Here is an 18,115-nt window from a genome sequence, read left to right as displayed (position 1 = left end):
AAAAAAAAAAAAAAAAATATTACAGTACATACTCAGTACCTAATTAACATAGACACCAATGAAAATACAACAAAAGTATTATTGATGATGAATAGCTTTTCAAAATTAAAGGAAAAATAATGTAGTGTTGTACAGTAATGGGATTTCCACCAAAAAAGTCGTTATATTTAAATGACATTTATGAGAATCATAATCAGGACCAGAATAATTAGTAACACACATAAAAATAAATCAAATTTGAAGTAGAATATGGTGATTTAAAATAAAATAAAAAAGTGCTATAACAGTTCCCAGTACTGCAACATCCCAAGCCATGCAAAATCATGTCAGATCAATAAAGGAATAGTTCGCCCAATAATAAAAATCTGCTTTGCAAGTGAAAACAGTCCAAAATAGTTCTAAACAAATATGTTGGTGCATTTTGAATGTGAGAGGACAACAGCGGACAGACTTGAGGGTGAGTAAAACATGGACTAATTTTCATTTTTGGGTGAATTAACCCTTTAATATATATTTTGGCCAGCAGCGATGGTTTAGAGTTTAAAGCCTTAAAGATGCAAAAAGACTTAACAGATGGATTAAAAAAAGATTAATAGATGGGCTGGATTATTTTAATGTTTTTATCAGCTGTTTGGTCTCTCATTCTGACGGCACCCATCCACTGCAGAGGATCCATTAATGAGCAAGTGACATAATGCAAAATTTCTCCAAATCTGTTCTGATGAAGAAACAAATTCATCTACATCTTGAATGACCTGAGGGTGAACTATTCCTTTAAAAATAACCCATAATAATCAAGTTTTTTTTATGATCTCCCTGAGGACAGTGTCCCACTCTTGTCATCTCTTGTCCATCAAATGACAGAATTCTTGGAAAAGCTAAACTTGAATATCAAATAAAAGGCGATTAACACCACTGCCACCACCACGCCGGATGAAACAATAGCCCAGAATGTGGTTCTGTCTGTGGGAGAAAAGACAATAATTATTTTACAAACAGATGAATCAATCAACAGCTTCAGCAACAGAAGCGTAACTCTGTTGGTTGTACAACACACACACTGCTAGCAGCAGTCCTGGAGTGGCCTGGGGGGAACACAACACCAGTGTATGGGAGACTACAAGAGACTATTGTGGCACTATTCCTCATTTCGCATAAAAGTGCCTGTTGAATCATTAAATGCACAAAAACACACAAAGACCACAAAAACACCCCGTAGATAAAGAATGAACTTTGAGATAGATCAATACTGATAGTTTAAGATAATCGACTTGTATAAATAAGCTAGATGTCACAAACACATGCATGTTTCCTTTCTCATCTTCAGTATTTTCAATTCAAACGGAATAGACGCCACCCTGTATCAGAAGTCATTGTTACGGAGCGCTGCAGGGATGACAATTTTTTAGGCCAAAAACGACTAGGTTAGCACTTCTGGTTCAATTGTCCAGACGTCAATAGCTTTTTGGTTAAAAAAGACCTGTGTTTAACACAAGCTCAAAATATATTCATGTTTATATTCAAGATATTTATGTTCACGTTTTATATTCATGTTATTCTACAACATAGAACATTAGTGTAATAACCCCTTGTGATTTTTAAAGCTTCTATTTGTCTGGGTGGTTGCTTGCTGCTAACAATTGGCTAATTGGGACTACAGAGGTTGGCAGGGACATTAAACATTATTAGGAATAATAATAATAATAATAATAATAATAACTACTAGTCCACTTTTACAGCCTCATTATGTTTATAATCACACTCTTGCACACTATTTTTTATATTTTCTAAATATTTTCTAAAGAGACAAAGTCTAAAAGATGTTTAAGTTTAAAGCCTTTGTTTAGCTTTTTTCCTGCCAATTATATTTAAGCTTCATAAAGTTATTTTCATTTGTTAAGGTTATCATGATGAACAAGATGTGAAAGAATCATACAATAACAATGACTTAATAACAGTGGGAGAGTTAATCTTTGGACACGCGTCGGCCGGTTTTTATGCGGATATGGATGTGTTTTATTTGATTATTTGGCTGAGTATCATCAGCGGAGTGATGTGTCACCAGCCTAACAAAACAAACAGACTTCGGTATTTCCAGGAGTTCTCACTCGGGTTTAGATGGACGTATCGTGACTTGGACGAGCAGGTGGACGACAGTTTGGATTGTATCCTGGCTCGTTCCGATTCGGATATAAAGCTTCGGAGTCAGGTGAACGGCCTTGTCGAGGAGAGGCCTCCGAAGGAGCCACGGATTTGGAAACGGGGAAAGAAAGGAGGAATTCGAGTGAGAGTTAAAAACCTACTTAAAAAAAAACGCATCCCACTTCCAACTATACTTCTGGCGAACATCCAATCTTTGAAGAATAAGGTTGATGAACTACAGGCTAATATTCGTCATCTTCAAGAGTATAAAAATGCTTGCATCCTGGCATTGACTGAGACATGGCTTACTCCCCAGGACATGGATTCCTCACTGGCGCTATATGGGTTTGATTCACCTGTTCGCTTGGATCGGGACAGTGAGGTAACGGGGAAAAAAAATCACTATTAAGACCCCTCTATTTACCGAGGGAATTTCCACAGATTTTTATTACTGTTGTTTACATCCATCCGAAAGCGAACAGTAAATCTGCTGTTGGAACTGTTAGTAAAGTTTTATCAAATTTGAAACTAATTTCACCGGATGCTCCTAACTTTGTTCTCGGGGATTTTAATAACTGTGATCTAAAGAAGACATTATGTGATTTTTATCAGTATGTAAATTGCCACACGAGATATGATAAGACTTTGGACCTCTGTTATGTATCGATAAAGGGGGCAATGAAAGCTTTAGCAGGCCCTCCAATTGGTTTCTCAGACCACAACGTGGTACATCTCCTTCCAGTTTATAAATCTGTGTTACGGCAGGAGAAGACGCTGGAAAGGAAGGTACAGGTGTGGTCAGAGTACAGCTCTCTGGCCTTACAAGGCTGTTTTGACGGTACAGATTGGTCTGTTTTTCAAGATGCATCAGAAAGTATCGATGAACTTACAGAAGTGGTGTGTGACTATATGTCTTTTTGTACAGATATGATCATTCCTAACAAAACTGTTATGGATTTTCAAACCATGGTTGTCTAGTCACACAAAAGTCCTTCTGCACAGTAAACAAATAGCCTTTAAACAGGGTGATATGAATACTTTTAAGGAGTTAAAAAAGGCTGTGAGAGTTCAAATAAATAAGGATAAAACTGAGAAACAGTGACGTGGCAATAACTTAAGATCAGCCTGGCAAGGCATGAAGGCAATGGCTGGGTGTAAAGAAGATAGCGGTGATAGAGATATTCAATTGAAGGGATTCAGTTCTGTGAAACAGTTTGCTGAGGAACTTAACATATTTTATTTAAGGTTTGATGATAATGATTTTAAGTCAGAAATTGACATTTTAAAACGAGACTTGGCGTGTAGTCAATTTTTAAATATTACTATGATTAAAGATCTTTTCCAGAGAGTTAATACTAAAAAGAGTCCCGGTCCTGATAATATTATATGTAGGGTAGGGTGTTACGTACACGTGCTGAACAGCTGTGTGAAATATTTCAATACATTTTCTCCCAGTCTCTTATGTTACAAAGAGCTCCTGAAATTTGGAAAAAATCTATTATAGTCCCTGTAGCTAAGACTAGGTCTCCACAGGAGCTAAATGATTTTAGGCCGGTAGCTCTTCGTTAGTTATAAAGTGTCTTGAGAAAGTAGTTAAAGATGAAATTTTACAGCAATCAAAAGATAGACTTAATCCACTGCAGTTTGCATTTAGACAGGGCAGGGGAGTAGAGGATGCTAATCTTGCATTGTTGAATTATCTGTCTAGTCACTTGGAAAGGCCCAAGACCCATGCTAGATTGTTATTTATTGATTTCTCTTCTGCGTTTAACACTGTGAAGCCACATTTGTTGGTAGAGAAATTAATTTCTCATTTTAATTTGGATCTTAATATTTCTGGATGGATTTTGGATTTCTTAGTAGGACGTCTTCAGTGTGTTAGAGTCAATGGTGTTCTTTCTGACTTTCAGTACTGTTCTGCTGGGTCCCCTCAAGGCTGTTGTCTTTCACCTCTCTTGTTTATTATGTATACAAATGATTGTCGAGAATGTCTGAGAATAGCTATATCATAAAATACGCCGATGATTCAGTGATTGTGAGTCTTCTCCACGAACAGGATTTGGGGCATGGTCCTGTCGTGGAGGACTTCATTTCATGGTGTGACCGATTTTCTCTTCAGTTGAATGCTAATAAAACGAAGGATATGGTGATTGATTACAGGAGGTTTTCTCCTAGCCCCTGGATGATAAGAATTAAAGGTTTGGACATTGAAACTGTTGATACATAAGTATTTGGGAGTAGTTGTAGATAATAAGTTGACTTTCCAACCCAACGCCTTGGCTGTCGTTAAAAAGGTTCAACAAAGATTGTTTTTTCTGAGGAAATTAAAATCTTTTAGTGTTTGCTCTTCTATTATGTCACTGTTTTACAAACAATTTATTGAATCTGTCCTTTCCTTTTGCATTGTAGTATGGTATGGTCACTTGAATCTGTCAAATAAGAATAGGTTGGGTAGCTTTGTGAAGGTGGCAGGCAAGATTATGGGTGTTAATCAAACTGGGCCTACTGAAATTTACCAAAATTCTGTTGTTAAGAAAGCCCAGGCCATTCTCTGTACTACTGACCACCCACTACATACTGAGTTTCAGATGTTGCCATCAGGCCGTCGTTTTAGAGTTCCTGTATGCAGGATGAAAAGAACTAAAGATTCATTTGTTACTGTGGCCATTACGTTATTGAAGTCTGCTGGGGAGGAGAATATATTGGTACCCAAAATTTATGAACTTGAGTAAAGGCTGGTTTAATTTTAATGTTTGGGAAACTGTATGTGTACATTGTATGCTTTTATGGGTGTAATGGTTATGTGTGCATGGATATGGTTAGTGTATTGGCACTTTGCTGCAATCTTAGTTTCCCCTAACGGAACAATAAAGTTGAGTCTGAGTCTGAGTCTGAGATGTGGGCAGTGGAACGGGAAGAAACGCAAGGTCTTGAGATGCATTTTTTAAAAAGTTGAACTTCTCTTAACATAAGTGCCACGTTTCTGAACACCATATCATGTGAGATGCTTCAAAAGTGGTTTCACATTGACATAAAAAAACATAGAAAATTAGCGTAGTGGATTGGAAAACCCCATTCTGTGTGAACAGCCCCTAAGGATGTGAAAAACACTAAATCAAATTTCAGACTGAGATCGAGAGAAACACTGAGGCAAAGTGTCAGATTAATGTTTTGATTAACACTGACCTGTAGATTGGACGATGAACACTTTGCTGTCGTTTCCCCGAGTGTTTGTGGCGATGCACGTGTAGTTTCCTGGACTGAGTGTAGAGGACTTGAGCACTGAGGAGCTGATCTCCTCTTCCAGATGATCTGAGCTCCATGTGTACCTAGGAGCCGGGTTTGCCTTCACTGTGCAATCTAGAATAACCTCATCCTTTTTAATGATGGTCTCTGTTGAACTGGAGTGTCGTGGTTTATCTGAGGAGGACAGAGAGACATTTCTCAGCAAAACAGCATCATGATGAGCAGCTGTTATTAACAGATCACTAAAATACTGTACAACTGAAACCTTTTTATCTGTGTTCATTCAATTCATATGTAATATTTGATCAAATAATCTTGATTAATATTTAGGTCTCTGTGTGTGATGAACTGTTGACAGTTGCACATCCTTCACACTAGAAGGCCCTACAGAAAATATAAACTGAATTATATGGCTAGCTTAGCAATAATAAACTTACAGTGTACTTCAACATTAAGAGGATTTGATAAACTTTTAGGATGAGGTTGAGGTCCTTCTGCTCCCAGATCCAGCTCTGCTTCACACCGGTATTGAGCTCCATCATCATCTCTGTCTGGACGGATCTGGAGTGTGACGGTTTCATTCACTGGAGTCTCGCTAGTGTCAGTGAAGATGGTTTGATTCAGCAGAGTCTCTCCTTTGTACCATTTGACAGTGAGATACTGAACAGGAGCCACATTGTGTACGTCACACTGGAGCTTATACTGCTCTCCCTCCATCATTGGTCCGCTGTGATCCACAGTGCTGATGGACACACTGTCTGGAGTCTCTGTGGAGCAAGATTTACACACTCTGAAATCTGCTGTGATGAATGTACATTAGATATTTCTGAGAATGAACAGAAAGAAATATCAGTAACAGAGAAACTCACTGTAAACAGTGACTGGGAGCTTTACTTCACACTGCTCGCCTGTTTTATAGTTTATGAAGCAGTACGGCTTTATGACCCATTCTTTCAGTTCTGACACTCTCCATGTGATCAGATTCTTGTCTTTGGTCATGGGCACTGCTCCCTCACTGGCTTCCCATCCTATCCCTTGATGCGGGACTGAAGTGCTACAGTTAGCTGCAACAGAACCGCCGTACCTCACAACAGCTCTCCGTGGGTTGATCTGAACAGGACATTCAGCTTGTGTACCTGTTAAACACATTGACAAACACAGAATAATCGCATATAGGTATTGTTTACCTGACAGACTGAACACAGATAACCAATTATCACATATTAAGATTTGCAATAAAAATGACCAGTCTGGATTCTTGGTTAGGATTTGGTATTTTATTGAGTTTATTAACCAACTGCATCAAACAAGAAATACAAACTGGAAATAAAAAAATGTATGTTTTTGGCTACTGTAGAAGACCATCGGTCTATGACAGTTCATGACTCTTTTAAAACAAAGAGGCTCATCGATTCTTGCCATCTGGGAAATTAAAGAAATTTCAGCAGGGGTGTCAAACTCAATTCCTGGAGAGTCACAGCCCTGCAGAGTTTAGTTCCAACCCTGCACCAACACACATACCATGTAGTTTTCAAATAAGCCTAAATGACTTGATTAGTTGGATCAGGTGTGTTTAATTAGGGTTGAATCTAAACTGCAGGGCTGTGGCCCTCCAGGAACTGAGTTTGACACCCATGTTCTAAAGCAAGGTTCCTCAAATCTTACCCTGGAGGGCCAATAGCTCCAACCCTGATCAAACTCACCTGTCTGTGATTTTCTAATGATCCCGAAGACATTGATTAGCATGTTCAGGTGTGTTTGATTAGGGTTACAGCTAAAGTCTGCAGGAAAGTGGATCTCGTGGGATTTGAGGATCCCTGTTCTAAAGCATGTGCCTCACACATTGTGCCCTCAGTGTGGGCATAACCTTTTACCATGTGCTATTATCTTTTCTAAAGACGTCAAAGAAAAATCCAGTACATTTATTTTCAATTTTCATTTGATTTATTCCATAAGTATGCATTTTGTCCTGTCCTTCTCAACACTTCCTTTCTGTTTTAGCAATCAAGAACATGTTGTCACAGTAAATAAACATTTTATTCATAATTTAGGAGACAAATTATTTTATTAAAAAATCATTTCCACAGGTTGTGTCAACCCTGTTTATTATTATGCTAACATAATCATGATCGGTTTCTCTCAGACAGGCAAATGTTTGCTTTTTTGTCGCTTATTAACGTTTGTCAGTAGGACTTAACCTCGTGAATAAATAAATAAATAAATAGATATTTGTAGTAATACCAGCATTAAATAATATATAATAAACAGCTTTTGTCAGAATTTTCATGACTGTGAACGCAGTAGTAATGGCTACTTGAACTGTAAAACTACTAACTTTCCTACCTTTTTAAAGGACATATCTATACAAATCCACAGGTTACATGAACTGTAGAAGAGTTTGCCAGCACTAAAAATATTGAGTAGGCTACTCCAGCACAGGTCATATTACAAGCGCTACTGTAGCTATAGTGTACAGTAATGAATTAACTCAAATATGTCAACATTTTAACGCAGAGAACGACGCTCGGAATCACTCACATGAAAGTAAATGTTTAAAACACATTCAAGGTCGTATGCTACAAGTCAATTATTGGTTTCGCTTCACGTATCGAAAGAACAAAAGGGAAATAAGTTAATACAAACCTGTGAGAGTCGCAAACGCTAAAACTGCCGAAAGATAGACAAGTCCATAAAAACATTGCAGCATATTGTAAGTGTTTGAGGGTACCATAGACCAGACAAAGGCGTGCGAATAAATAAATGGGTCGCCTCTCTGCCTTCAGATTAGTGACTGTCCACGACTCCTCTGCTGTTCCTCCAGCGAAACCCCACCCAAATCACGAGTGGGTATGGTTGTCAACGGAAGCGCCTGTATAAATGAAACCACGTACACGCGCAAACGAGTTTCTGAGGGAAGTTAACCCAGAGGCTAAACCGTTTCGAAATCTCAGACTCCCTAAACACACGACGCATTATTAAATGGATACAAACCTTACCGACAGAATACGACATTTTCACCTGCTGGGAAACCCCCAGGTAAAACCAGCCTGCTGGGTGGTCAGCTGATCTCCCAGCCTGACCAGCTAAAAGTGATCAAAATCCCTCTAAAACCATGCTAAACCAGCTACAGCCAGACTTGAAGCTTGGGCTGGTTTAAGTTGGTTCTTCAAACAGGACAGTGTTGAAAATTGACTGTTTGGTTAGCACTTCAGAATCGAAATAAAACATCTCCAGTCGATGCATCGTTCGTCCCTGCTGTGCAGCGAAGCGTTTGTTTATAATGTTTATTCTACCTAATATCGTAAACACTGGCCATAATGTGTTTGTGTGTCTACTTAACCATATTTTGGGGACAAATTTGTTCCTAAAAGTGAGCTAAACCTGACAAAATCTTCAAAAACCGTTTGTAAAACCGGTTTAAAAATAAAGTAAACAAAGGTTTTTTTGAAATTGTAAAAATGCTGAAAGTTTCCTGTAAGGGGTAGATTTAGGTGTAGGGCAATATAAAATACGGTTTGCACAGTATAAAAACCATTACGCCTATGGAATGTCCCCATTTAGATAGCCAAGTAAACGCGCGCGTGTGTGTGTTAATTATTTGAGATATAACAATATTAAAAATGCTAATCATGAAAGATAAACGTCTGCTAATCGTGAAAGATGCGTCTGTTTCCGCTCGATTTAGCTACTGTTATAAAAAAAAACTATTATAAAAATGAAAATAATAAAACACCTAAGCACCTGAGGTAAATTAAAATAATGTAGTTGTTATTGATTAATTATGCAGTAGCTACACAACAGATCTGTATTTAACCGACTTCTGTTCAATACTATAAAATATTTTTTTGCCGAAGATTGAAAACGATTCTGTGAAAAGAATATTTTTTTTATTATAGATTTTTTTTAAACAAATGAATGATTCCTAAAATGTTCTCAACAAATTCATTTACAAATTCAAATCATCAAATTCAAATGTCATGTGCTTATAAGGACAGGTGGTATAAATTCCATAAACAAACTTTAAAACCCACCAGAATATGGGTGAGATTACATTCATATTAAAATTATACACAGAGATTCAGTGACAAAATTAAAAAGATGGAAATTCTGCCATAATTTTTTTCATCCTCATGTCGTTCCAAACTTGAGTGAATTTAAGTGTTTTGTGGAACTGAAAAGGTGGATTTTTTTAATAATCTTTACACAATCCTTTTCCATACAACAGCAATCCATAGCGACCACACATATCAAACTGAAAACAGGCAAACATCCATATTGCTTTAGAACATAGTTATATGGGCTACCTTTATGATGATTTTTTTTTTAAAAAGCCTTTAGAACAACATGAGTGTGAGTAAATGATGACAGAACTGTCGTTTTTGGTTAAACTATGCTTTTAACATCATTATACAGCTTGAACCATAAAACTGGCACACTTATTTTATGTTGAGCATCACTTTTTTTTTTTTACAAACTATGAGGCCTGAGAGAAGTATTTTCCCACAGGTTCAGCATGAGATACCTCATACCCAAGCTTTCACTTCTTCACAGTCACCGTGTGCTATATTTCCACCCTCTTAAGTGTGGATTTTACCAAAGGAATAGAATCGTCAAACAAATACTTTGTTTAACAAAGTAAGTAACAGACTCAATTATGGTGTCTTTCACAAATCGCACTTACATATAATCAGACTGAGCAAACAGGATGCCTATTTGGCATGCTGTCTAACGGGAGGGCTCCGAGCTCCTAGAGAACTCCTCCATATCCCAAGCTGGGATAGAAATAGTTAGGAGTGAGGTGTTGGGATGGAGGAGGGATGCCTGAAATCTGTCGCGAAACAGAAGTTGGCTGTATATATATTTACTGTCGTGCTTAATTTGTTGATTATCTGAATGTGCTCCTCCCGAACTTTGTTAATAAAACGTCATTCTTAATATATACTTCCTATAGCTTTTGACAAAACACAAATATTCAAACTGACCAATGTGCCAGAAACAAAATAGACTTGTTACACAATTTAACAAGAGCCTTCCCTTAAATGATATACAAAGCAAATATTACTCAATCAAGCAATGTGACTTTGTAGCTAGTGAACATTCACTTATATCAAGATCGTAGATTCCTCAAAACGTCCACTGCAGACATCAGGTCCGTTAATTTGAAATCATTCAGCATTTCTTTGTCATCTGTTCTGTCGCATATTTTCTTCTGGTCCATTAGATTGCTGAAAACCTTAAAAGTTTATTAACAGTTGACAAAAACTGGATCTAGGAGTGGACCGAATGAACAGGTGCTCCATAAAATAAAAATAATGAAGCCATGAAGAAACTAGCCCCAAAGTAGAGGGCTAGAGACTTCCAGTGTAAAAATCCCTTTGTGGACACTGGGACTCGGTAGACATGCCAAACCCAGGGATTTCATAAGCTAAGCAAGGATATTGCTCTGAGAGAGTTTCTTCATAGGAATAGGGTTGTGTTTGCCATTCTGTGCTATGTTTCCAGTTTGTGCACTAGGCTTGGCATCCTTCAGGCTATAACGGCCCATCTTGGCTGTTTTGTAGTAGATAGAGTAGATGAAGATGAAGATGACTGAGATGAAAGCCACAATGACTGCAATAAGTCCTGCTATTAAGGGCAGGTAATCCTCTGTCGAGAGAAATAAAGCACACCAAAAGATGAAACAAAAGTGCTAAAATTGCAGAAAAAAACAATACTTTATGATTTTCCATATCAGAAGCAAACAAGCAAGTGTATATGTGTAATCCAAATAATTAAATGCATTCTAATCACATCATTAAGTGTCTCTTACATAATTTTTAATGATTTGGTTAATTTTTTTTCTTTATTTAGACTAGTGTGAACATCATGCATTTTATTTTTAGACATGTTTGGCCTGATCAAAATTACAGTTCAGTTGAAACATCTCCATATTTTAAAGTAAAAGTACATGTAAACTGCAACAAAGTAGAAACAGCTGTTGGAAATGTAAACCAAAACATATGCAAAAATGCATAGTTACCTTTTAATACCACTTTTACATGTTTGGTGGTCCTGCCAACAGAATTGCTTGCAATGCAGTACAGATCCTCAGGTGTCGACTCTGTTATATTAAATTTTTCACTGTGTGTGCTATATACTGTGTCATTTGCGCTGAGGCTCCAGCTGATTGTTGGTTTTGGGTTTCCCTCGGCTTCACAAACAAGCACCTCTGGATAACCTCGAAATACAGGCACTGTGGAGGGCAGTTTGATGATTGGTTTATCTACAGGAAAGAGCAAAGAGAAAACAGGTTTCACATGATAAAAATAAAGACCACTGAAATACCTGCAAGTAAATCTGGACAAATTATTGTACATACAATGTACAGTAATGTTGAGATGTTCTGATGACATTGTATAATTTTGAAGTCCTCCTGCTTTCAGTTCTGCTTCACACCGATACTGAGCTCCATCATCAGTTTTGTTTGGACTGATCTGGAGTTTAGATGTGCTACTGACTGGAGTCTTGATGGTATCAGTGGAGTTTGTTTGACTCAGTTTGTACCATCTCACAGCAACAATCTTAGATGGATCCACAACCCGAATGACGCACAGGAGCTCATACTGCTTGCCCACTATCAGTGGTTCACTGTGATCCACAAAGCTGATGGAAATATCTGCAAGACACATTAAGCATAATAGAATAGCTGAAATACCAAATACTTCAAGTAAGTGCAAAATTCTAATTATTTTAATTTATAGAAAAAAACATTACAGAAATGTAGTGCTGTCAAATGATTAATTTCAACTAATTGTGTCCAAATTAAGTTTTAATATTTATTATGTATATATAAATACACACCTAGTATATTTTGAAGACATTTGAATGTATGTATGCATGTATGCATGTATGTGTATATATTTATATTCATATTTCTTTTCTTAAATATATTCATACATGTATGTGTATATATACATAATAAATATACACAGTACACACACATTTTATATAAAACAAAAACTTTTATTTTGGATGCAATTAATCACAAATAATCGTTTGTCAGCACTAGAGAAATTAATTTTTAAAACAAATGCACACTGTTGTTGACTGGTGACTGTTGCTGACTGTTGTTTTGGCACAAGGTAGGTTTCTAGCTGGTACTGTATGTTGCAGCTATTGCTCTTTGACCACCAAGGACCATCAACCATTGTTTGAAAACATGGTTTCAAAGTCACGATGTTTCAAAGTCACCATCTTATCGATTTTTCCAGTACACTTAAGTAAATAATAATATCAAGCCCAGTACATTCAACTTACTATTTTGTATTGTAAGTGTGGTATTTCCAGCAAATGCCAGCAGGCTACACTGGCATAAAGTTAGCTTGACGTTGGACCTTGGATATTTGCAAATTTAGGAACCATCTCTAAAGTTACATGCGATACTGGTATAGACTTTTCTAACTTCAATAGCATTTGAGGAGAATGACTTAGTCATAAAAACAACTGTAAAGTGTTCATTTAGGTGTCAACTACAACGCACACATACATTTTTAATATTTATAAAAATAAACTGTAAATGATTTGTTAAAAAATTCTATTTTTTAAGTACTGAATGGGCTCCAACGCAAATTTAAAGCTCAATAGCATTTGAGGAGAATGACTTACAGTCATAAAAACAACTGTAAACTGTTCATCAAGGTGTCAACTACAACGCACACATACATTTTTAATATTTATAAAAATAAACTGTAAATGATGTTAAAAAATTCTATTTTTTAAGTACAGAATGGGCTCAAATGCAAATTATGCCATCATTTAAAGCTGTAAGTCATTCTCCTCAAATGCTATTGAGCTTTAAATTATGGCATATTTTGCATTTGAGCCTTTGTTAGTGAAAAAATAAAAAAATTTATATATAATTTAGTGTTTATTTGAATAAATATCAAAAATGTAAAAGGTGTGCATTATAGTTGACACCTAGATGAACAGTTTGTTTTATGACTAAGTCATTCTCCTCAAATGCTATTGAGCTTTAAATTATGGCATATTTTGCATTTGACCCCATTCGGTAGTGAAAGAATAGCATTTTTTACAGTAGATTTTAAATCAAAAATGTAAAAGGTGTGCATTATAGTTGACACCTAGATGAACAGTTTACAGTTTGTTTTTATGACTAATTCATTCTCCTCAAATGCTATTAAAGTTAGAAAAGTGTATACCAGTATCGCATGTAACTTTAGAGACGGTCCCTAAATATGCGAATATTCAAGGTCCAACCTCAAGCCAACTTTATGCCAGTGTAGGACATGATGTTTTGCACTTCATGGACATATTTTCTCTACACCCCTACTAAAAACTCTTAAACCAGCCTACACTAGCTGGTTTTACTACAAATAATAAAAACATGGTTACTAGTTAAACCATGGTAACCACAAATTTGCTACACTAACCATAGTTTAACCATCTGTAGTAAAACTGGTAATACAAATAGGCTTAATCAATACAACAACAACAAAAACATGGTTACTACACTTTTGCTACAATAAAACCATGGTTAATTTTGGTAAGAGAGTAATCCCAGTTAAACAAGACTGTGATGTTTCCTCGTAAATGCTGTAGCTTTAGGAGAACCCTAGCTTAGTCTAAAGGCAACTAAGTACATTTTAACTCTACAGTATATTTGCAATTGCTGACAGACTACTTTTATGTCTGGCTGTGGTTAAACTGCTAAATGCAGGCTGTTAATGATAACAAACACGGTGTATTTATCTTGTTTGACAACGTTATTCTATCGCTATTTAAACAGTGCTACTCAAAGTCTTTTCAGAAGCGAGTCACAGCGGTGGAAATAAAACACCTGGGCCTTTTAATCACTCTTTAACTTATTTAAACCTCCCTACTCAAGTTTAACACGGAAAACTGTCCTGCAAATATATCATTTTTCTTCCGGACTGTAAAAATTCAACACTCGTTATATAAATGTCCTACCATTCAACGCGTACCGCAGCGACAGCAGATCCAAAATAAGACACGTGAAGAGGATCCGCTCGCTCCGCGCAGTCATTTTTAGTTGTGGCTGCGCTGTATCGAAACCGTTTTTAACCAGCTAACGGTGTTTAATCGTTCAAGCAGTAACACAACACAGTCTCGGACCCCTTCATTTATCACAGGAAACCACTGCCCAGTCTGCCTTCGCATAGCTGCCTGTTTTAGTTAATGTTATCCCTCCCCCACACATCGCTCTAAAAGTGCACGTTGCAACTTTATTCATTTGCACCCTGTCACGACAAAACCGGGACTGAAAATTGAGAGAACTCATTCACCTATCGTTTAGATGAGGCAAAGTCGTTTTGAAAATCGCAATCATGTCTTTTAAAGGCCACATTTGAAAAACCACAGCTCTTTACTTCACCCCATTTCCCTTCATTGTCAACACATCCTCGAGCTCAGATATAACTATGGGTGGGTCTATTTAAACCATGCGGTTTCATATCACTTCCCACAAAGCTTTCTGTGTCTGAATATGAGTCATACTGGACCCCCACAGACATTGTCATGACTAATGCACACTATACAGTATGCAGAAAAGACTGAATACATGAGATTCTGAGAGTGTGCAACCACACGCATGAATTGTAGCAGTTAACAGAAACAGATTTGTTGTGCCAGCATGCAACACTCTGGGGGTCGAGCTGAATGGGGCATTCAGTAGTGTTCTTCAGTAGCTTGTGCCTTACAAATAATGAGGCTACAGAATCAAACAAGTGCACAAGAAGACACAACTAGTAGTTGTAACTAATTCCAAGTAACAGTTTCACCAGCTAAAGTAATGAATAGTACTTCTGACAGGATTGAAATAATGTACATCCACATGCAATGAAACGGAGTTATTTTATTTAAGACAGGAATGGTCCACAAGTTTGCCACCATTTTAAAACCACGCAACTACCCAAATTCCACTCTTTTTAATATCTTGGTAACTTTTTAACAGTTTCAGTGTCACAATGAACAAGAGTGAAACATACAGCTGTAAATAAGGCATTCATACGACAATAGTAAATAAAAACATTTGTATTTGCACAGATGTCAATGTATCAGCCAGCAAAAAATAAACCAAAATACATGCACTGGTCGAGGCTTACAAACTGGCAGCCAGTTTCATGCTTTGACCAATGCCATACACATGCAAGCTTCTGAAAAATTATTTTGGCTATTGTGGAATACATCAGCCAGGTTTAGAGCCATATAAAACAAAGAAGCCTATCTATATCCAGTCTTTGCAAGCAACAGCAAAAAACTTGTTGTGCAGTACTGGTAAAGTAACAGGTCTGGCTTTATTCCCTTTGTGTTTCCAAAAAGGAATCATTGCTAAGATCTTTAGCTAATTTAGCTAGCTACTGCGGTCACAGTACTTAGGGCTGTTTTTACCATTGTTAATTGTTTTACCATATTAATGAGTGAAAATGGAAATCCAGTGAAATTCTCTTTTAAATAAATTCTCAAAAATGCATTTATATGTCATATGTTAGTTAACACTTGTGCTCTTATTAAAACATATAACTATGTGAATTCCATATAATAAATAAAGATTATATTCTACACAAAACAATAGATTCTATTTACAGAGAGGTCTGAGAAAATTTACATCAAGATTTAAAATGTACATCATGATCGTACAGCTAAGGCACAAGGAAACTCCACAAAGTCACCACAAAATTACAACCTCTAGTACTGCCTGAAACACACAATATAAGTATAGTATCTTTAAAAAACAAACAAGAATCCAATAAAAGCCTAATAAGGATGCTACTTAACCATTTTTAGCTGATCAACAAGCCTGTCAGCTGGATCTTAGAGTGAAGTGAAATAACACTGATCCATATGAATTCTCATCACAATCTGATCCGACTGATCTGACTGCGGACAGTGAGGCTCAGCAGATGGATCCAAAATTAGGGAAACATAACCAAAGCAGAGATATTGCTCTGACAGCATTCCTTCACAGGGACTGTTCTGTCTGAGCTAAGAGTTCATGTGCTTTAGGCTTCTTCACATCATAATGACCCATCCTGGTTTTTTTGTAGTAGGTTAAGTAGATGTAGATGAGGATGACAGAGATGACCACTACAGGAACAATAATGCCTAATATTATGGGTATGCAATTATCTGTGTCAAAAATAAAAACAAATATATGAGTAAATCAGCAATTTAGTGAATGAAATCCAAGCAAGCAAAACTTGGGATAGATCTCTATCATGCATGCTAATCTAAATAAGTCTAGAAAAACCCATGCAAGACAACAATGACAAAAGCCATAACACTTCAATATAATAAGTGATCACAGTGACACTAACACTGCAAGCAGAGCATTACAATTAGCGTAGTGGATTGGAAAACCACATTCTGTGTGAACAGCCCCTAAGGATGTGAAAAACACTAAATCAAATTTCAGACTGAGATCGAGAGAAACACTGAGGCAAAGTGTCAGATTAATGTTTTGATTAACACTGACCTGTAGATTTGATGATGAACACTTTGCTGTCGTTTCCCCGAGCGTTTGTGGCGATGCACGTGTAGTTTCCTGGACTGAGTGTGGAGGACTTGAGCACTGAGGAGCTGATCTCCTCTTCCAGATGATCTGAGCGCCATGTGTACCTAGGAGCCGGGTTTGCCTTCACTGTGCAATCTAGAATAACCTCATCCTTTTTAATGATGGTCTCTGTTGAATTGGAGTGTCGTGGTTTATCTGAGGAGGACAGAGAGACATTTCTCAGCAAAACAGCATCATGATGAGCAGCTGTTATTAACAGATCACTAAAATACTGTACAACTGAAACCTTTTTATCTGTGTTCATTCAATTCATATGTAATATTTGATCAAATAATCTTAATTAATATGCAGGTCTCTGTGTGTGATGAAATATGACAGTTGCACATCCTTCACACTAGAAGGCCCTACAGAAAATATAAACTGAATTATATGGCTAGCTTAGCAATAATAAACTTACAATATACTTCAACATTAAGAGGATTTGATGAATTTTTAGGATGAGGTTGAGGTCCTTCTGCTCCCAGATCCAGCTCTGCTTCACACCGGTATTGAGCTCCATCATCATCTCTGTCTGGACGGATCTGGAGTGTGACAGTTTCATTCACTGGAGTCTCGCTAGTGTTAGTGAAGATGGTTTGATTCAGCAGAGTCTCTCCTTTGTACCATTTGACAGTGAGATACTGAACAGGAGCCACATTGTGTACGTCACACTGGAGCTTATACTGCTTTCCCTCCATCATTGGTCCGCTGTGATCCACAGTGCTGATGGACACATTGTCTGGAGTCTCTGTGGAGCAAGATTTACACACTCTGAAATCTGCTGTGATGAATGTACATTTATTTGATATTTCTGAGAATGAACAGAAAGAAATATCAGTAACAGAGAAACTCACTGTAAACAGTGACTGGGAGCTGTACTTCACACGGCTCGCCTGTTTTATAGTTTATGAAGCAGTACGGCTTTATGACCCATTCTTTCAGTTCTGACACTCTCCATGTGATCAGATTCTTGTCTTTGGTCATGCCCACTGCTCCCTCACTGGCTTCCCATCCTATCCCTTGATGCTGGACTGAAGTGTTACAGTTAACTGCAACAGAATCGCCGTACCTCACAACAACTCTCCGTCGATTGAGCTGAACAGGACATTCAGCTTGTGTACCTGTTAAACACATTTGAGAGTAGGCTGTGATGGACAG

The 18,115-nt window shown here is 37.2% G+C and overlaps 1 protein-coding gene across 9 annotated transcripts in view; it reads right to left on the bottom strand.

Moving 5' to 3' along the window:
- Positions 1–18,115, bottom strand: part of LOC131536216 (hemicentin-1-like) — a 31,128-nt gene continuing 13,013 nt past the window's right edge. For 4 of the 9 annotated variants that reach the window (XM_058768976.1, XM_058768979.1, XM_058768980.1 and 1 more), the window contains exons 2-7: positions 17,812–18,078; positions 17,376–17,705; positions 16,880–17,113; positions 11,747–12,043; positions 11,408–11,650; positions 9,254–11,034 (exon numbers count right to left, since the gene is read on the bottom strand). In XM_058768976.1, coding sequence (XP_058624959.1) covers positions 10,814–11,034; positions 11,408–11,650; positions 11,747–12,043; positions 16,880–17,113; positions 17,376–17,705; positions 17,812–18,078 — 1,592 coding nt within the window. In that variant the 3' untranslated portion in view covers positions 9,254–10,813. The other 5 variants (XM_058768983.1, XM_058768985.1, XM_058768982.1 and 2 more) reach the window with 5 other exon arrangements.

The sequence above is a fragment of the Onychostoma macrolepis genome, chromosome 03, assembly GCF_012432095.1.
Source record: "Onychostoma macrolepis isolate SWU-2019 chromosome 03, ASM1243209v1, whole genome shotgun sequence".
In the NCBI taxonomy this organism is placed as follows: Eukaryota; Metazoa; Chordata; class Actinopteri; order Cypriniformes; family Cyprinidae; genus Onychostoma; species Onychostoma macrolepis.
Note: the sequence above shows the minus strand (reverse complement) of the source record. Positions and strands in the feature narration are given on the sequence as shown.